Source organism: Amblyomma americanum, chromosome 3, assembly GCF_052857255.1.
Source record: "Amblyomma americanum isolate KBUSLIRL-KWMA chromosome 3, ASM5285725v1, whole genome shotgun sequence".
NCBI lineage: Eukaryota > Metazoa > Arthropoda > Arachnida > Ixodida > Ixodidae > Amblyomma > Amblyomma americanum.
The window spans coordinates 168,909,984-168,931,670 of NC_135499.1; the positions used below are offsets into that span (position 1 = coordinate 168,909,984).

At 46.3% G+C, this 21,687-nt stretch overlaps 1 protein-coding gene across 1 annotated transcript; it reads right to left on the bottom strand.

Moving 5' to 3' along the window:
• Positions 1 to 278: 278 nt before the first annotated feature.
• LOC144125383 (putative serine carboxypeptidase CPVL) lies at positions 279 to 20,455 on the bottom strand. Its single transcript, XM_077658713.1, has 6 exons — positions 19,913 to 20,455; positions 8,295 to 8,640; positions 7,214 to 7,471; positions 6,142 to 6,404; positions 2,721 to 2,897; positions 279 to 717 (listed from the first exon to the last, which is right to left on the bottom strand). The coding sequence occupies exons 1-6, from the start codon at positions 20,258 to 20,260 to the stop codon at positions 610 to 612; spliced, it is 1,500 nt and encodes a 499-aa protein (XP_077514839.1). The 5' UTR covers positions 20,261 to 20,455; the 3' UTR covers positions 279 to 609.
• Between the last annotated feature and the right edge of the window lie 1,232 nt (positions 20,456 to 21,687).

A 21,687-nucleotide genomic window follows, 5' to 3' on the forward strand; every position in this document is an offset into this window, starting at 1 on the left:
TTGTTGTCAGCATCCGTGGCCTCTACCATTACCTCCACCATTACCAATGACCTCTACCATTACCAATGACGTCCACGAAAAGAAATTAAACCTGCATTTCGAGGTAACACGGCCGCCTGCGGTTACTTCCAGGCGCGAGGTCATGGGCTTCAGTCTTCTTTCCCCTTCTTTCCCCATAGTGAATGGCCCAGCAGATAAAAATTGGCCGCGGGATGACCCCACGTCCGCATCGTGTGCTTTTTCGATCACGGTACGTGCACAATGAGAGCAGCTCGGAGAAAATTTTGAAGAAAAGCTGCACTTTATTACCAGCATCTTTATTACACTTTTAGATACAAAACAACCTTTAGATACAAACACATGCTCGGAAATAATTTTATTTTGAGACAATATGCGCGGTACTGACGCCAAACAATGAATAGCTAAAATAGTATGCCTTAATTATACTTCATATAACTGCTGTTCCTCACAGTTCCAATTTTGCTGCCTCTTTAATATGTTCGTCGCCAGCAGTAGGCCCACGCTGCTTCTCGATTTCTCATCGCTCGCATTGCTGACTGAAGTCTTTGCAGCCTTATGTCCCCGTGTGAGACCGTTTAATCTGTTCACTCATCTCACGTCTTCGATCGGTAGGCCAAAAATGAATCTCTCGATGAGCGCCAGAAGTTCCCTGGGCTTGTCGTATGCCACCATGTGGCCCGCTCCTCTCACCAGCACCTGCGAAGTCACGGCATAGAAATAATCATCCATTCATGTGGGTGTGGGGCTGAACGCTTCATCAGCTCATCTAATGCATGCTTAATTAGCTGATAGATTCAGCGAACTCTGAAGAAGGACGTCAACGCAATACTGCAAGCGTTTGGCTCCATGCATTACAGAAAAACTCCAGAGCGGCACGATTTTTTTTATGTGCGTGTGGCGATTGGACATTCAGTTTCTCTGAAAAAGCCGCATAGATGAAGGCTTGCGGAGTCGCTGTGGTCGACGAAGTTTCTTGCCCGAGAACAGGGTGGTTCCTTGTGTAAAAGTATACGCGGCCCAAATCAGCCTTCCGAACGGAATGCTCAAGAACGACTCATAACTGCTCAAGAACGCCGCCTGCGCCCCAGCTGTACAGGCACCAGGGCCCTCAGCGGCTAGGGCGTCACAGCACACAGGTAGCGTTCACACACCACGGATAAGGGTATACCCTAGGCCAACCGCGGAGAGTATCACGTCCTCCCGATTCCAACCAATATGGACCCCATACGCCACAGTGCGCGACGAAAGGCCCGATCGTTCCTTGTGTACAGTATATGTGACGCAAAACCAGCCTTCCGAACAGTCGCGCCACCTAGAGGCACGTGTCTGCGTATTTACAATTTCAGATGACCCTGCTAGCGACATAATGAGAAGTTTACGGCGGGACTGCAGTCGAGCGAGTCGGCTACACGAAAATCCATCGCCTTCTTTGGACACACTGTCGTTTACTTATGCAACAAACAAAAGCAAGGTGGGCTCATAGTTCAGTCAAAGTAGCCGCCCGGTCCTGAGAGGTCGACGTTCCGATAACCGTTCGAACAGGGACATCGTGGCTGAATTGTGCTGGCTGACTCTGCCTGTAGACATTCTCCACTTCAAAAGCGACGGAGTGATCGGTCGTGGTAGGACGGTAGAACGCGTATTCGAAATCGTTAAATACCATTTCGATGCGCGGTTGATGCTTAAAGTGCACAAAGCACTGAAATGCCCAGTATGGTTCGATCTTGTTGCGACTTCGTTTCTGCGGCTGCTGTAGGCCAATATCAACATGTCAAACGTTTCACGGTAGCTTTAAGCAACTCTTCGCCAGTGCTATCTGTTCACGTTTTCTCCGTAACTAAAGGAAGATGATGTCCTCACAACAGAGGGCGCCTTACCGCACAACATTACAACGCACGGACAAGGCTGCACATATATTATTAGACTGTATATCTCGATATCAGTAAGCGATGCCATCGCGCCACAGTAGGTATAGTGGCGCTATTCACATACATGACTGCACGCAGCCGGTCTGCTGTCCAAGAACAAGGACCAAAGGAACTGCCTCTTGTTCTCGCATGTTGATGGTGATTATGGATTTTTATGGCGCAAGGGCGTCTATGGCCAAAGAGCGCCATGACACAAGGTATTTCTCGATTACTAAAGGTGGGGTCGAAGACCTATTTTTCAAGCATTTCAACCCTTACTAGCCGAGCACCAGGCCAGGGGAAAGCTTGTACCCATTGTATCGCCATGTTCAGGGCTACGCATGCCGGGCCCGTTAATTAAGTGATGAAAATGTTTTAGTGCGAAAGCACTACTTAACACGGTTCCAATCAAAATCTTGCGTGAAGCCTCGCAGTAATTCGGGTAAGCTCGGGTTAGTTCGGAGGAGCATCACGCAAGCTGCAGCCAATGGAAGGAAGCTTGGGTTGGTTCGGAGGAGCGTTGCGCCAGCTGTAGCCAACCGGAGGTGACCTTGAGGGTGACCTTGCCACCCTCAAGGTTTCTTGTTTTCGCGCCCTTCAGGCAAGGGGCGCTGCTTTCGCACATCTGCTCGGATTAACTACGTTAAATTCCTACCACTTTTTTAATGGCGCAATGACATCTGTGTCAAAAGAGCGCCGTGGTACAATCCGTTAGGCGTCTGCTATAGTCTTTGAAAACGCGCACCTATTGATAGCAGCTTAGCTTCCACAGAGCACACGTGGGCCACCAACCTCGGTGTAGTTGTGCACGTGGCGGTAGTATCCCAGCACTTGGTCCGTGGCCATGCGCCACGGAAACCTCGTTGAGGTGGCGTACTCCCTCTGGCCCTTCCAGGTCACCGTCTTCATGAAGCGCTCCACGGAACTGAAGGGCACCGCCAAGTCTTTCTGACCGCAGTACACGAGGACCTGCACGACACACGCGCTTCGATGCGCAGGTTGTACAGGAGTGTCGGTAGTCGAGCTAGCTGGTAAGTCTTCATTCTCGCAGGAAACGGGAGAGACGTGCCCTGTCTGCTTTATTTCCTCTTCTTGTAAACCAGCGCAACGGCTCGAAGCCAAACAAGGAAGGGACAAACACAGCGCTGAGCTAACAGAATGGTTTTATTCAGGACACCATGCAGTGCTTAAATACACGCTGGTATCGCAGAAAAACAGGAAAATACAGAGAAAACATCAAGATCCACAGGCTAATCATTCTGAGCTTGCGAAAGCTTTGCCGATGCACGTAATATAGGACATCAAGTATTCGTGCTCTTTCTTCGAGATAGCAACAGAAGGGGTGCTTATGCATTCCGTACCTAGCCTCATAATCTCTGATGCCTCAATTATCTCTCTGGTGAGCTGCAGTCTTTGCTTTTTGCTAGAATTTTGCTCTTCTCGAACATTGGTCGGCATGAACAATCACGACAATGAATCCCGATATGGCGGACGGAATTCTTTACATTATTGTTGTGCTCCTTAAGTCTTTTATTTAAACAACGACCAGCTTGGCCGACGTACGATTACGTGCATCAAAGTAGATTACGACGTAGATTACGTGCATCGGTAAAGCTTTCGCACGCTCAGAATGATTAGCCTGTGGAACTTGATGTTTTCTCTTTATTTTTCTGTTTTTCTACGATACCAGCGCGTGCTTAAGCACTGGTGTCCTGAACAAAACCATTCTGTTGTTAGTTCAGCGCTGTGTTTTGTCCCTTCCTTGTTTGGCTTCGAGCCGTTGTGCTGGTTTACAAGAACTATGTCTGGCCAACTCGCCCACCAGTTCATGTTGTAGAGCTTTATTTCATGTTCTGTCTTTCGCGTTTTTTTTTTCAAGGATGTAACAATCGAATCGGAAGCACTCGATATGTGCTTGCAAGCCACGCAGGTTTACAGAAGATGACCTGGCTCAGCCAATGAGATGACTTTATAATGCGCAAAAAGATAAACACTTGCCGCATCTTCTCAAATAATCGCGGGGACAAGACTAGCGGAAACATACATCGTCAACTACAGTTGAATATTATAGCTTGATACATATCGAACTGTATCGTTGCGCGCCTCTCAGATAGGCAGCTGTCTGCTAGGCGCTCTCAGCTAAATTGGCTATAGGCAGCTATCCAATCACAGGAAGAAGTTGCTTGGCCCAGTTATTCATATACGTCCGCGATGGGAAGTGATTTCTATCATCAACGTACGTAGCTTGTCTGTGCGTGGCGAACGATCCAAAAGTGGCGGTGTGCCACTGGAGCGCTGCGACCGAGAGTCTTCCTAACATTGTGCGACGATGAATGGCTGAACATTTTGAATGTCGGGGACTACAGGGTTAACTACGCATGCATTTTATGTGCAAAGTGATTGTATAAAATTTATCGAGAAACTATTGGATATCTCCTGCCCGTTTTGGCTGTTTCCTTCGTAGCACGCTAGGCCCAACTTGTGCATCGCTGAAAGGTCACTACGCTTCAATCAAAGGCAATGTAAAAGTAAGCAAGCAGCCATGTTAAGCGAGAATTAAACGACATACGCACACACCCCCGTCGCGGTAATTGTGGCGCTCGGCTACTCATCCGGAGGACCCAGGATCGAACCCGGCTGTGGAGGTCGTGTTTTGATGTGAAAGAACGCCATGTAAACGTTAAAGAACCCCAGGTGGTCTAAATTATTTCAAAGCCCTCAAATACGGCGTCCCTCACAGCCCATGCGTCGCTTCGAGACGTTAAATGCCACAATTTGCAATTTACACAAACAGCAGTCCGTAGAAGTTTGTAACAAAAGAACTCTAGCGCAACCAAGACGAACACAAGAAAGGTCCACACAGGAATAGCGCTAAGAAGTTTGATGAGGTAATTCGTTGGCGCTCATTGTCCTCAGCCTTCAATGGCGGAGCACGATGATAATATACGTTCTCATCACGCGATTACACTTCCTTGGCGATTGCACTTTGTGCCAATAGCGACTTTTCTTGAAATTTCAAAATAATTAGGCTGTATATAACAATACATAGCATAGTGAAGGTTAGAGTGGCGCATGAAATTTAACTTATGTGTGATGGGAAATGATACCAGTCAGGTATTACTTTTGATTTTATTTCTGCCCGCCTTTTGTATGTGCAATATGTGATCGCTACCATATTTGAAACGCCCTGTGCTTTGTTTGATATTTTCCTTCTTCCTCCTTCTGTACATTCAACCTGCCTGATCATGTTTTATAGGCCCAACTTAAGAAGGAGTGCGCCATTGCTGTCCGCGACTCGAACCGATGCAGACGCTCTTACAGAGTGCGCTGCCAATAAAGCAGTCGCCTTGCTGAGCCACGTCATCGTCATAGGCCTAATTGCGTCCACTGCAGGACAAAGGTCTCCCCCTTATCTCTCCAACTGACACTGTTCAGTGCCAGCTGCGGCCATCCTGTCTCCGCAAACTTCCTTCATCCACCTACCTGACTATCTGCTGCCTCCTACTACGCTTGCCTTCTTTTGGAATCCACTCTCTTACCCTAAGTAGTAGTAGTAGTAAGTGTTTATTGATAAAAATAATAAAAAAGGAAGTTAAAAGATTTTTGCCAACCCCGGCATCTGCTATCACTGTGTCGGCGGCACCTTAGCTGGGGCAGCGGAAATAAAGGAAAGCAAGCAGTATGAAGAAGAGAAATGAAAGAGGCGAGGGGACAGCAAGAAAGGACATAGGGAGTGGTCATATATACACTATTTACAAATGATAACAGTAAAGTTTTCCTGGTTGCGCGCGTGTACAGACAAGAAGGAAAAATAAAATAATTGCCCTAAGGGCCCATTGGTTATTTTGGACACCTTGCCTTAGTCCAAAATTTCTTGTCCATGCCAACTTCTGGATTCGGTTAGGATATCATTAAATTGTGTTTTTTCCCTGTCCAGTTTTGCTCTCCCCTGTCTCTTAACGTCGCACCTATCATTTCCTTTCCATAGCTCGCTGCGCTGTCGTTAATTTAGTTTCGAGCTTTTTCGTTAGCCTCCAAGTTTCCATCGCATAAGTGAGTACTGGCAACATACAGATGTCGTATGCTTTCTATTGAGAAATGTCATCTGATCGAGTGCCTGCCAAATGCACTCCGCCCCCTTCTTATTCCCCTGTAAGAATGTGGTGGATATTTATGGGAAAGCTGTGTTACGCAAGAGTGGCGCCGCACGTACCTTGAGGTCCTGGTCCAAGAGGTCGGCCAGCTGGTGCTTGTACGAGACCAGCAGGTCGGCGTACATGCCGTGCCTCACGGCCTCGCCGTCGGCCACGAAGTTCAGCCGGCGTCCCACGTGCAGCGCGCGGCGCACCTCGGAGCGCTCAGCGAACGCCTCGTAGGCGGCGAAGATGGCCGGTGGCTCCGTCAGGTCCATGTCGTACGTCTGCCGAAGGCCGGTCATGTTGCCGAAGAGCGTCGTCGCCACTCTTGGGTTGCCGTCTGCGGACGCCCGCGTGCTTCTGGGAACACTTCACAAGTCTGGAATGATGGCAACTATACGCCATTTTGGTTCAAAGGCTAGACTTTGCCGCACCGCGATATTACTTTGAAAATCGACATTTTCGGTTGTCCGGGCAGCCAGATGATGTTATACAGCTGCCAGGCATATAAATTTTATCTCAGCCAGACATGTACCGCCTTCGTGTTCATACCGGGGATTTACGCAATAATAGAGAACCAAAATGGCGTCTCCCAACCGAACAAACGTTGTCACCACCCTAAACGCACGTGCTTTAGGGTGGTAACAAGAGCAAGACGACAATGAGAGCAACGAGAATGCTTGATGGACGCCCTCCGCAGGACCCCAGAGCCGAGCTTACTTGCACATCTTCTGCCTGCCGTTCACAATGCGAGTGCTTTTCTTATTTTTCCTCCGTGCATATTGAAACAATGAAACTTCACGTCGCAAACGCACACTCAATGGTGGGCGCAGGGGCCAGTGCTAACTGAAATGTATTTTGAATAAATGCAGTGCTGCATGCCAGTAAATTTCCATGCGGTTGGGTTCAATATACTGAGAACAACGCGGAGATGGGAATCATAAACAGAGCGACACATGATCTCGCAGCAATGAACCCAACTGTTAACTTTAGTCCAGAGCCGAAGAACACACTCCTCTGCGTGTTTGCTCTCAGCGATGATTTACCGCTCTCTCTCTCCCCTCCCCCCTTTTTTTGTCAAGCTTAGCAGCTCCTGTGCCCTTTGTAAGATAATATACCGCATATAAACAGCCAGCCCCTTGTTTTCACCTATGATGTCATCCATTAGTTGCTTGGCTGCCGTGTAGTTCCCTCGGCGCATGAGGAGAAAAGCTCTGTGGTAGTCTTCCCACAGGAGCGCCGCCTGGACATTGGTGAGGAAGCCCGTCTGGTGGAGCAGCTCGCTGTTGTCCACCTGGTTCTCCGGATCCATGAACGGACTGGCCAGGATTAAGCCCGTCAGCCGAGGAATCGAGTCGTCGTCCCGTATCATGTTCAGCATGGTAGCCAGAGTCAGTGCGAACTTGGCTGCAGACAGACGTGCATTTTCAAAGAGGACACCCTACACTATACAGGGTGTTGCAGATAAGCAGGACCAAGTTTTTTTTTATTTAAAAAGACAGCGCACTGTGGAAAGATTCAACTTGAGTGGGATGCAACTATAAAACGAAGCGGCAGATGCTTCTCAGAAGAGGCCCTCCCACCAATGGCGTCGACTAATTGCCAAGACATCACTTGCATCTGCTGGCGTGCTCAAGTAGCACCTCTGTCATGACGTTACGGTAAACTGCCTTTCAGCTGCTAGCCATCAGCAGCTACTGGCTTCTACCAGCGCTGTGGCAGATGCAAGGCGGTTGACCGTGACGTCATGACAGTAGGTCGACGGCATTGGTTGAAGGGCTTCCTTTTAGGGGCATTTGTCGCTTCCTTCTTGAGATGTAGACAATCGTCATGACGAGGTCAGCAAATTATTTAAACGCTCCTTTTTATTGTTATATATAGCGATAATTTTTTTTCAATGTGAAAGCTGTAAAGTGTGTTGAAAAATGTCCCTTCCAAAATTGTCACGTGACTATACGTGCTCTCATGCCGCGATGTTCGCACCATCAAAATCAACCTTATTTACAAAATCATTAGTTCAAGGGTTAAACGTCCCGAAGCTACACATGGGCTACGATGTATGCCGTAGGAGCTATAAAATGTTTTATAGACCACCTGGGGGAAAGTCTGGTGAAACATCCAGTATATGGCATATACCACAGCGACCAGCGAATCACAAGCCGTCCTTGCTCGCGCCGCTGATGTTCTAATACACGAATCAGTCACGTGTCGTACGCCGTGTCGTGTATACCTGCGTATCCCTCAGCAGCTATGAAGAAGTCCGCCTGGTGGCAGTGAGGGAAGACGACGCAGAACTGTCCCATGAACTCGTAGAGGTCCGCGGCCGCGTCGGACGCGTTGGCGCAGTACCAGTGGTTTTCGACACCGTCGCGCGTGTGGCTGAATCCCGCGCCCACGGGCTGGTCCACGTACAGCACCGAGGCCTCGTGAGCCCACGTGTGCGCCCGGAAACCCGCCGTGCCGTCCGGCGAAGCGCGCAAGGGCCCGTGCTCTACCAGCGCTCCCATGAGGGACGGTGTGCCCGGGCCGCCTTGCAACCACAGCACCACCGGAGCCGGGCTGCTCGGATGCTTCTTCTGCGCGCGCAGTGCAAAAACGTGTGCGCACTTGTACACAAGGTCTGAACTCTTCGGTGTGAGCCTACTGGCTAGCTTGACTGCTATTTTTTTTTTTTTTTGAAGGAAAAACTTTTACCATAATTGGTTCATATACGCGAACCTATTACTGGTACTGCAACTTAACAACAGGGATGATGCACAAAGACATTTGAATGATGCAGTGGTGCCTGGCTGCAGACCTTGCGTGCAAAAGCAAAAGCAAAATTATAAAAGAGTCTGGGTTACACCATGCAATGCGCCATGACAGTAGTACATTAAGGCCAATGAATTAGGGCACCCTGCAGCGTCTTTCAACAAAAGAACTCTGTATTGCGCTGAGTTCTATTTATAATATGTAGTGTATTCATTTAAAGCGACAATGCCCGCCTACCTCAGAGCTGGAAAGTTCCAACACAACGCGTCGCCACTGTCGGGTCTCGCTTTATTTTCTCTGCCAATTCAAAATACTATAGATGACTGAAAACCTTCAGCTCTAGATTATAGCTCTAGACGAACAAGAACGTAGAGAAGACAACACAGCTCAGATGTCGATCCTTCTGAAGCTAGGCTTTGTTTGCATCACTAAGTTTAATACCGTGAGGAGACGCATGGTTTTTGCTGTATATTAATGATATTTCAGTTGGCATACAGTCTTCATTCACGATGTTTGCCGATGATTGTGTTGTTTACAGAGTAGTAAATTCCACTTCTGAATCACAAATCCTGCAAACTGATTTAGATACTGTGACAGACTGGTGTGTACGTTGGGACATGTCCTTAAATATAAACAAAACTGTTCACGTCACCTTCACAAGAAAACGTGCTAATCATCCGTATAGGTATAGAATTAATGATCTTACTCTCAACATAAGCAAGTCGTTTAAATATCTAGGCGTCTTTTTTACATCGGACTTACGATGGAATAAGCACATTAATTATATTGCGAATAAGGCAGCGTCACGTTTGGGTTTTCTACGGCGGAATTTTAGCCATTTACCAAGTAACTTAAAAACACAGCTGTATTTCAGTTATGTACGCTCCATACTTGAATATGGATGTGTTTGCTGGGACCCGCACACATCTGAGTGCGTAGGAAAATTAGAGAAAATTCAGAATAGGGCAGTTAGATTTGTTCTTGGTAATTATAATTGGCAAGTTAGTATGACGGAAAGCAGACGAAAACTTAACTGGCAAGAGTTGAAGGACCGTAGAAGGTACATCAGATTGAAATTTTTCCATGAGATTTATTATTCAAAAACTGGCATAAACCGCGAACAATATATCCAGGCACCTCATTATATATCAAAGCGACTGGACCACTGCTTGAAGGTCAGAGAATTTTCTTGCAAGGGTGACGTCTTGCGTTATTCTTTTTTTGTTAGAACTGTTCGGGACTGGAACAGTTTGCCATCGAGCATTGTATGTATTACATCTAACGAAGCATTTTTCCATGCACTGCAATAATTGCTTTATACCTATAAATGAAGTCTGTACCCCCCTGCTGTAATGCCCTGCGGGGCGATGCAGGTAACTAATAATAAAAAAAACTAATAAATAAAATTCAAGCATCAGACTGCAGTAATCGTTATACACGTTACTCTATAAATATGCAATAGATATATACAATACTTAGGGCAATACAAACACCATAAAAATGCACTAGAATACAGGTGAAAATTACCAACTGTAATTACAAAACATTATTTGAAAATATTTTCGTCAAAGGTAAGACAAGCAAGGACGACACCAAATAAACGTGGCACTATCAAAAACAACAAAAATACAGTTCTTTATAAGCACGCTAGATATCACAAGAAGAACAAACAAGAGACGAACAACGAAGATTTGCATATCTTGAATTACTCAGCGTTTCATTGGCAACGTGGAGGCTGGGAGGCGACACAACGAACTTATTGGAACTATTCATGTATAGCGCGAACAGTCCTCTTTTAAAATGGCATATTTCGCGCCTTCGCTTTGGCGAAATCAGATATATATCTGTTCGAAGGATAGATCGCGGAGGAGGTCACTTTCAATGGACATGATAGCAAGCGAGTTCACCTTGTCGTCAAGGAGGCTCGAACGAAGGCGATTTTTTATCAGCGACAACTTGGAAAACGATCGTTCGGTCTCACAGTTTGCCATGGGTATGCTTAAGTACATTCGCAAAGCAACTGAAAGGTTCGGGAACACATCAGTAAGCTTTCTTCCGTGCAGCAACTTCATTATTCCCAGGGGACTCGCGTCCTGTCACACAGAGTTGTGCAGAAAGTTCGCTAAGTGAACGATTTGTGACATTTGTGACATTGCCAGATTAGATGATTTTGACTCAGAGGTACGTTGCAGAGATTGCAAGCATCTGTGTCGCCTGTAAGCTCACTATGCAGTGTAACATAAGGGAAGAAGCGATTGGCCTTAATTTTTTGCCAGGCCCTACACTCTGAGGGTGTTAGGGACCTATCTAGTGGTGGATAGATCCTTCGGCCTAGTCTGGGAGTCTCAGAGTGCTCCTTGTAGGTGATGAGGGGGTCTTTGTCTCCAGGTAGTGGGGTCTCTACGGCCTGCTCGGGTGTATACATCTCGAGTGAGGCGATGGGCAGCCTCATTGCCTGGTAGACCCTCATGAGCTTGAACCCAGATGACTGAACCCAGTCAGGTCAGCCTCTAGTATCTCTTTCGGCCCTTCGTCCCATTTCCCTTATGCCTACCATCTGCAAGCTTTATGAAAACATTCTCACTGCACGCCTGTCGCGGTGGCTGGAATCCCATGGTTGTTACCCAGATTCCCAAATTGGTTTCCACCCACAAATTGGAACAGAGGACGGCCTTGCTCTTTTGGCTGCTGATGTGCTTGACCACTCTCCGCAGAGTCACCTTGTACGAACCGTGATCACTACAGACATAACAAAGGCATATGATAACATCCTTCACTCTGTCATTCTTGCCTTCCTTCAAACTCTTGGTCTCCCTCACCGGTTCCTCCTCTCCATTCACGCCTTTTTAGCAAATCGAATCTTCAGTGTGCGTGTCCACGGAAAGCCCTTTGGTAACTTCACTTCCAATAGAGGAGTGTCGCAGGGCTCCGTTCACGTCCCCGCATTATTTAATGTGGCTTTAATTCCTCTTGTTCGAGCCCTAGAGTCCATCCCTTCTATCCGCGTGCTTGCGTATGCCGATGATATAACCTTGTGGTGCTGTCATCCAGATGCGTCTATTCATCAGTCGGTCCTTCAACACGCGCTGGATGTATTGACACCTCGCCTCCCACCTCTGGGTCTAACACTCTCTCCTACTAAGTCATGTTTCATTCGAATTGGAAATAAAGCCGGCTTACGGAAAGCTCCCCTTTTAAATATTGGGGTACATAATTCTCTGATTCCTCAGGTAGAAACTGTTCGTATTCTTGGTCTTCTCTTCCATACATCTGGGACTGGCACCCCGTGGCTGACAGCCACCCGTAAATCGGCTCACGCTACTCTAGGTCTGATTCGTCGTATGGCTATGCGCTCTGGTGGCGCACGTGCTCATACAGCCCGCCAGCTTGTGCGCTCTATCCTTCAGCCACGGATAGTATATCAGGCACAATTTCAACGTCTCACCCGCAGACAGTGGGACTTCCTTGAAGCTATCAATCGTGAGGCTATGCGCGTCATAACATATCTGCCTCGTTTAACACCCATACCAGTGCTACAGGAGTTCGCCCAACTTAATACACTCAGTGAAATCATCGACCAACGGGTGGCAAATAGACCTCGAAAACAGTCTCTCAAACTTCATCGTTTAAAGTCACTTCCACCGTGGTCCTATTGCCAGCTCACTGACAATCGCCCCACTGTTTCCCCGTCGGTATCAGCAGCGTATCTGCCTGAAGGGTGCATATTATACACGGATGCATCACGTTCTGCAGAGAGGGGTGTTACTGCTGTGTATAGTCCATCTCATCTTCATCTCAACTCTCGCGCGACGTATACCGCAGATATGTGCACTCCCCTGGCATTGGGACTTCAAGCCATTTATAATGCCATTGTTTCCCTTCCGCTCATTCCAGCATTCAATACAGTTCATATTTACACCGACTCCCGCGCCGCCCTTAAACAGCTTAAGGCTGTTCGACGCACATTCCAGATTTAACAATCAATTCACGTGCTCTGCGCAAAGTATCCACGTCCTGTGCGCATACACTGGATTCGCGGCCATGCCCAGGATCCACATAAAATTCAAGCGGATGCTATGACTCATCTTCATACATTAGACGATCCGCCACCTTCCCCTCTTCCCCCAGATCCGTTCCTGTCCCATGTTTCCGATTCCGAAGTTCTGCGCCAGCGAACACGCGCTCTAATTCCTCCGTGTTCGCACCCTCTCCCCCGTAGTCTTACTCGGCAGGAGGAGGTATCCGTGCGCCGGATTCGGGCAGGGGCGGCTCTGACACCATCTGTCCGTCATCGGTGGCGTGCGAAAGATCTGCCAGCAACTGACAGGTGCCCTCACTGTAGCGCTGCACCGGACGTTTGTGATGTGCGGCACTTGTTGTGGACGTGCCCAGTGACGGCTGCTATTAGAAAACAGCTCCTCAGGGAGGTGGGCCTGCGGTGGAACCGCGAACGTGACTATGTGCAGTGTACTTCGAACAATTGTTTCATCGGCAACCTCTGCGACTACCTCAGCGCAACGGGTCTTCACTCCTTTCAACTTTCAATCTCCCGCATTTCTTCCCCTTTTTTCACCTTATGCCTCATGGCACAGTTTTCGAAAAAAAAAAGCCCAGATTATTGAAACCTCCCGCTTTAGCGGGTGCTTCCTCAGTACACTGGCCGCCTGCTTGGAAATTAGGCCTTTGCCGAAGTTCCTAACAGCCGCCTTATTGTCTGAGAGAATAGTTTTGGCTGTAGTACATGTACATGCTAAGGCTATCGCAGCCTCTTCAGCTATTAAAGCGTTACGCGTATTGACGGATCCAATTACCTTCTGGGAGTGGCTCCCATCTACCACTGCTATGATCACGGCCCCCTCTAGCCTGCAGGCAGCATCGAAATAGGCTGGTTCCTCAGAAAGGTCTTTCATTAGTTTACTTGGAATAAATTTTGCTCTATGCCCGTTTGTTCCTTGTCGTGAATCTGCTGCATATATTCTTTGGAATTGGTGCAATTGTTAATAGTTTCCGCGTCTCAAGCTCCAGGGGTTCAGCGACATAGGGTGGCTTTTGTGGCGGAAGCCGTAGTTCTTGTAGTATTTTTCGGCTCGCTATAATGGAGTTGAGCTGCCAGATCTATTACATGTATTACATGTAATATACATGTATTATGTAGCGTGCCATATTCTCATTATTAAAATCTGACCTTGTATGCACGGTTATAATAGGTTAAGGTAATAAAACAACTTAATTTTTGCCATGTTAAGTGTATTGATACGTGCTAACTGCAATTTGTCTTAAGTGTCCCTTCAGTACTTTGCCTGGCTTGCAACTTAAGCAGAACCATGCCATTAGATAGTACTGCAATACCTTCACATTATTGCACTGGCAGTCTGATGCATCACAATGCTCCTGCTCTCACATTTTGGTCCCAAGTCAGGTTTCGATATAGTTTCATTTTTTTTCTTGCAGGTCGCGAGCTTCTGAGGCATACTGTGGCAAGATGGTATAGTTGTAGCTACGTATCTTATAATTTATTTCTCAATGTGCTCCAGCGTAGCCCAGTTGTTGAGGGTGCTTTCAGTATTCAACATGAAGGCGGCTTCACATAACTTGAGCAAGTCAAGTGCTGCCTTTGATGGGGATACAAAAGGTATGCTACCAGGCACAAAATACTTCACACGTAACCAGCTGTTTTCAGGGAGGTTTACACTGCTACCTGTGATGGCTGCAGCACAATCATGGCATGTTTTATAGTTCTTCTTCACCTGGCTAACTGCATAGGTTTATATGCACATAAAGCCCTCCCCAACATCCTTATCCTTGCTCTGAATTAAAGGCTATTTTATTTTAGTCATTGTTTTCATGTTACATTATATGGATATAGCTAGCATGCTCGCATATTTTTTTAGGGGCATTTCTGATAAACGAGTCATAGACACCTAATTTTAGGTCGTGTTTTATTTCAAGTGATGCGCTAGACAATGGAAAACACGGTTCACCATGTGGTATTCCCCTATGACCATTAAATAATATATAATTCGATTTCTTCTCTCATGCAACTTGTTTCGGTTTCATCAACTAAAGGATGGCTGTGGAGCCATCGGAAGAAAAAAGAATCGTAAGCAAGGTTGCTAGGCCGCAAAACTTCATCCCGTATTTGAGAATACTGTGCAACACACAACAAATACCTGATTGTGTTTCTTTTTTTCTGAATCTATGTCACGCTGATACGCTAGCGATGGCGCAGACTTCAAGAGTGAGCATTTGCTCAAATTTTAAAATAGTACTAATATATATTCTAGACCTCCCTTGAGTTTAATACTTGGCTCCAATGGTCCTATATGGTCCTCACATACAAAGGAAACATGAGACAGCTTTGTAAAACCTTGTAATTTGGTATCTAAACGGAGTCTACCGTAGTAACAGTTAGCTGCCAATCCTAAGTTTTGTAATATATTGCTATGAACTATTAGAATTTAGCTAACCAGCCTACTATAGTTATAACATTCACTGTTTTCACACGTCTGCCGCCACTCGCATTACTACATTTCGCAAAGCCATTTTTGAGAAGGAAGTTTTGTTACCTATTTGCAAAGAAACCATTTTTTGCAACCAAAATTACATTAACACAGTGACGCCAAGAGGCAGTTATCTTCGTGGTGCTATTTCCCTTACAAAATGCTTACAGCTTTTTTTTTTGCATGCAGTATAGAATAAAAATGCTATTAAGCCTCTCTGGTTCAGCGATTTGGAATCACAGACATATGCATGACATGAGGAAGAAAACGTCAACTGTTTTTGTGGAAAATCCAGCATTTAGCTGTTTATATATATATATATATATATATATATATATATATATATATATATATATATATATATATATATATATATATATATATATATATTAAAAATAAAAACCGCAGGCAAACGCTATTTTGTAAGAAGAGTGCGAAAACTGCTCGCACTCTGCTGCCACCATTGATAGATACCACTGCCTCCCTTCGGCCGTGTGGAAAAAAAAATTGGCTGCGGCTTAGCTCAGCTAACCCTGGTTATGCAAGCGAAAGCTTTGGTATCGCCTGGTTAAGCCTTGGTTTAACTGTGGTTAGCAATGAGCCAGGTGAAGGTCCCGCTCTTCATTGGTTTCGGCTGCCTGTTTAGTGCGTTTACGCTTCCTATCGATTGCTAAATCTTTTACACGGTTGGCAGTGTCGACCAGATGATTAGACTCGGCCCGATGCCTGCGAGTACCCACTCTTGAGTACGTTGGCTCCGGCTGACTTGCTTCATCTGTAGCGAGACGCTGGATAGGCAGCGCGCAGCGCTCTGCAACGATGACAGTGCACATGGCTGCAGCTGCTGCGAAGCACGTGGTACGTCACGTGGTTACTTAAGCAGCTCCGCTCCTGTTCAAGGTCATTCGTGCAGACACAGCGAAATCGGCGCAGCTAAGCTAGTGAAGCTTTCGCTTTAAAAAATGGTGTTTGTTTTAGAGGCGGACTAGCAGGTGACGTTATTCCTTCAAAGTAAATTCTTTCATAAAAACTAATTAACGGGGGCTACAAGGGTTTGCAAAGATCAGTGATTCCAAATTGAATGATTGGAAGATGGAGACCCTAAAGTAGAACGTGCCTTCCGGTTGTGTTTGAGTTCTGTAACAGTTTGTGTTGTCTAAATGTCGCCTTTTCTGACATTTCTCCACCTTATATATCACAAGAAATGCTTTTTCCTCCAAAGCAGACATTCAGAACACGAGACTTTTAGAATGCAAGAGCTGCCCACCTCATGTGATGAGGTATTGGACATTGATTCACCAGATGCTGAACAAGCAGTCGTTGCATGAACCCGACAGAAACAAGCAGAACATGAAAGCGATGAACCTGAAAGCAATTTCTGCCCTCACAAGAAATTGAAAACTGCAATAGAATGAAAAACCAAGTGGTGCAACGACTCCTCTAAATAGAACCGCCAAACAACTCAACAGAAAAAAACCATTTTGACACAGCATGGTAACTGCTTACTATGACAGAATTTAAAAAATAATGCATAATGAAAACTCCGACAACAAGGAGCACCAGCTTTGCCGCCCTGATATGGTGAAAAAAATTCTGCCGTGATTCAATCTTTCAGAATTCTATTTTACCTTTGGTGAATTTCATAAACTTTAAAATGTCCAGAGCAAAATCCGGATGTATCCGCCGTAATGCCGAAAGAACTTCATGGCAAGATTACGTGTCGTCTATAAACAGCTCAACCACATCAAAACAAATGTGGGAGAAGGTTAGAAAGATGAGTGGCAGCAATTCTCCCCATTCACAGTTCCTTTTCTCTCAGCCCCTGGTATACAGGAAAATATAGAACAGGCAGACATTTTGGGTGAATATTTTTCTAGTCTCCAGCTCATCTCACTACACAGAATCATTCCTAAAATACAAAAGCACAGCTGAAAAACAAAGACCGCCAACAAGTGGCGGTGCAAATTAATCCTATAATAATTTACTTACAGTTCAAAAAATTCATCCAGTACTATCCGCCGGCAAGCAGACTGCACCCGGCCCTGACGAAATACATTATCAACTGCTAGCCCATTTCTTTGAACCCGCTGTAGAGGTACTTTTAAGATTTTTTAACAAAGTTGGGAATCGGGGAAAATACCCGAAGCCTGGAAAAATGCCATTATTGTTCCACTTTTGAAAACTGGAAAACCACCTGCCCTTCCTTCACCAGCTGTCTAGTGCAATCCTTTGAAAGTGTATTGAATATCAGATTAACCTTCGTATAAGTCCGTGAGCTTCTGGATGTCCACCAATGTGGTTTTAAAAAGGCGTGCTCCACTACCGACCACCTAGTTCGTCTTGAAAATACTGTCTGAAAGGCTTTCATACACAAAGAACATTGTCCTGCTGTCTTCTTCGATTTAGAGAAAGCATATGACAAAACCTGGTGGTTTGGGATTCTTCAGGACCTGGCTGAGCTTGGCATCCACAGCCAGAAGTTGAACTGCCTTGAAGACTTCTTGTCTAACCATTCATTTAATGTCTGCCTAGCTCGGCCCTTTTGAGGAATTTTATTCAGGAAAATGGAATACCTCAAGGATGAATTTAAGCACAACACTCTCTATAATAAAAATGAATTCTACAAGAAAAATAATCTCGCCGGGTACCCACCGGTGATACAATGGGTGCAAGCTTCCCCTGGCCTGGTGCTCAGCTTATTCAGGGTGAAATGCTTGAGAAATGGGTCTTTGACCCCACCTTGAGCAAATGAAAATACCTTGTGCCATGGCGCTCTTTGACCACAGATGCCCTTGCACCATAAAAATACACCATCATCATCAACAGGAAAATAATCTCAAGGTCCATTATGTATTCAGTCTATATAGCTCTCCTCAAATGATCAGGCTAAATGCATGCTGTTACATTAGGCAGGGGGCCCCCGTCTGCTCGTTCTGGTTTTCTGGCTTCATACATGTCGCTCGAAGTTTCGTTGCGCATGGTTCCATATACTAAGCAGGTTAGAATAAATGGGCCCCTTCTCCTACTGTCCGAGGTGAGACGTCCTGGGCTGCAGCCCCCTTAGCCCCCCACCCCTCAGTCCAGCGCTGTTCTTGCCCGAGTGCTGTCAGTGTGACACGCCGAATCTCCTTGCTCCACTCTCCCCACCCCTTGACTCTGATTGGCCACCGCATTTTTCCTTTCGGCCCCGTCGCCTCCCTTCGACTCGCTCTCTCCACTTTTCCTCCTCTCCCTCTAGGCTTCCCACACCACCAACGTCGGATACGTTTTGCACTAATGGGCGTTCTATTGCTAACGCATTAAAAACGCTTTCTACCTACTAGCCACCATCTCACTCACATCTCGCATAAATTTAAAGGCGGATGCTTAAGCTCTAGGACCCCGCTGCACTTGCGTAGTGGTTATAGCGTTATCTATTCTTAGTTAGATCTTACCTCAGCCTTGCGCCGTTGGCGTTCGGAAGTACACCGCCGGGCTGATTGTTCCTTTTCAATATGCTAATACGCCAAAAATTTTACTGTTCTTCAGGTGGAACCCTGCTTACGTTAAATTAACAAATTCTCTAAAACTTATTCAAAATAATTCCACTTGCTCTACAGCCAGTATATCGGGAATTAAATGTGGTCATGAACGTCCATTGTTGTCATTTCGCCGAAAAATTTTGCGCTTAACTCTACTTGAGAAATTTCTCCACCGCGCTGTACTGCACGGGGAACTAATTCTTTAACTGCCCTATCATTCATATGGCAGATCACATATCACATAGTGAATCTCGATCATTGCAGCAAAAAAAAAACATTGTTCAGTTGTTTATTCTTTTTACATCTCCCGAATGGAACCACCTTTCCGCTGTGTCGATTGTTGATAACCAACATCCTCAAGATGTTGAATAAATTGAATTGAATTGAACTTTTTTGGAACTCATTAGCTAATTGCATAATCAGGATAATCTTGTTTGTATAACGTTTTACTGCTTGCTTCATTGCTCTTGTTCTGTTTGTGACCACTCTCCTCTGTAATGCTTCTGTCACGGAAGGTAAATAAAAAAAATGCACCTTCGGGCACCCACCGGTGAAAATGCACGTGACCAGTACCCCCCCCCCCCCCCCCGAATACGAGGCGGATGCTCATCAATTCTAATGTCTCCATTTTTTTTTCTTTTGCGTTCACAAGCCATGGCTAACGTTGGATCCTTAGCGTTATGCAAGCTGGTAACCGTCCTGTGATTTTTTTGCTTGTAACGTAAGTAGCATTCGCAATTCTGCATAACTGATCTATATATATATATATATATATATATATATATATATATATATATATATATATATATATATATATATATATATATATATATATATATATATATATATCGAAGCGATGGCAGAAAACCTTCAGAGTTATATTCCTGTGTCCACGTTAGGTCTTAGGAGATGCTTATTTTCGCGTCTTTTCTGTGTCAAGCCCAATCTTCGCGCAGGTTCCCAGCGGCCATGACTGAACAGCCACCACCAGAGCTCTCCCGCTCATTCATCCAAGCACAAGCTACAAACACATCCACCGTTCGCATAAGGATCGTGACCTGTCGGCGGGAACTCACGATGGCCGGGAAGAACCAGAAGAAGAGATGGTTTTGCTGCTGCTCCCGCACCGTAACGAATCCTGCGTAGCTCTCGACATCCGGCGAGCCGCGGATGCTGCTTACACGGCTGCGCTCGCGGGCATCGCGCACGCGGCCCTTCGCCACGTACGGCGTCAGGTACAGGGGCAGCTCTTCTTTCCGCTGCTGCTGCTGCTGGCGCCTCCGGCCTCCACGCTGGTGCCAGTCCGGCGACGCGTCCGCGCTTCGAAGCACCATCGCGACCAGCAGCAATGCGACGGCCAGCCGAAGCATCGCCAGAGTCGGGGCCCCGCCACCTGACCAACTCGGCTTGTTGCTGCAGCTCATGCCTCTCCGGCAGCGCTGCCGTCGCCCCGAGTGGTCGCTTCGGCTCTGGTTTCGTGCGACGGATGCGTGTTTGGCGTGTCGGTATATGTATGCGTGCAATTCTACACGGAGTGCGTACAGGCGTTGCGCGGTATAAGGAGGCACATGTGCTTTGACTTCTGTTCGGTGCCCTGCGTCAGCCGAGGACCAGGCAGCAAACCCGCGTCAGCTGGCTGCTTCTATGAGCTACCGTTTCCCAATTTTCACTACTTCGAAAGGAGACGAAAAATGTCGGTCCCTCTTAAGCTGTAAGCTTGCTGGCGCACCGTTTTTTTTTTTACCTCTTAAAGGTCTAAATCTTCAAATTTTATATGTCGTATCAAATGTTTTGAAACTTTTCAAATAACCGCGTTCTATAAACAGCGCGTCGTGGATTAACTGACTGATTCGTTTTCGAGGACAGGAAATGGCGTAGTAATTGTCTCACATATCTCGGTGGACATTCGAACCGCGCGCCGTAAGGAAGGAATAAAGGAGGGCGTGAAAGAAGAAATCCAATGCATTCTGTCCAGCCGCTTTCAGACGATAGGCGAATTAAGACGGGCATTGCGCAGAGCGCATGCGGGATGCCTGACGTGTACAGACAACACCAAACGCCCTGATGACCACAAATGGTCAGAACGTCCTCATCCCGAACAGGACATAATTCCGAGTACCTTCAGAGCGCAACGATGGCTAAATGTCCTCATGAGAATGTTCTCAGTTTGTACTCTGCAGGATGTCTCCTGGATGAAAATTCCTCAAATGTCCTACAGTCGTCCTATCGCAGGATAGTACTGTGGAACCGAACTGAGATCAAGCCAGCTTTCTCTCGCGCTCGGCTGTTATTAATAAAAAAACTGCAGGTTTATTAAATGATGTGTGTACAATAGTCATCTAATGAAGGAAACCGTTGTGACCCCTGAAATTATATGCCTTGAAGATGTATCTTAAGACATTTCTGCTTTTGCGTCTGTTCTATGCATCGCATGCTTCTGATGGGGTTGGACTGTTTAGATTTTCGGGAAGCTCATTTTTTACATTCAGGCAGTAGAATTAAACTTCAGAGCTACAACCTTTGTCTGTAAAGTTTCGAGACTGAAGACTGATTTAGTTTCTTCTCTAGAAATGATTCCCGAAAACAAACGTTGGTGCGTATGTGTACGCCATCTTTATGGTCCAACCTGAGCTATTTGTGTGAATTGCTGTGGCAGCCACTAGATGGCACTACATAGAGAAAAAAACGTCACTAGTCGTCTGCGCATTCTACTGTGAGTGAATGTGAAGAGATGGACGTCCACCTCGAACAGCGTGTAAATATAAAATTGTGTGAAGCTTGGCAAGACAACCGCAAAGACGTATGAGCTCCTTCGTGACGCCTACGGCAACGAGACATTATCGCGGTCGTG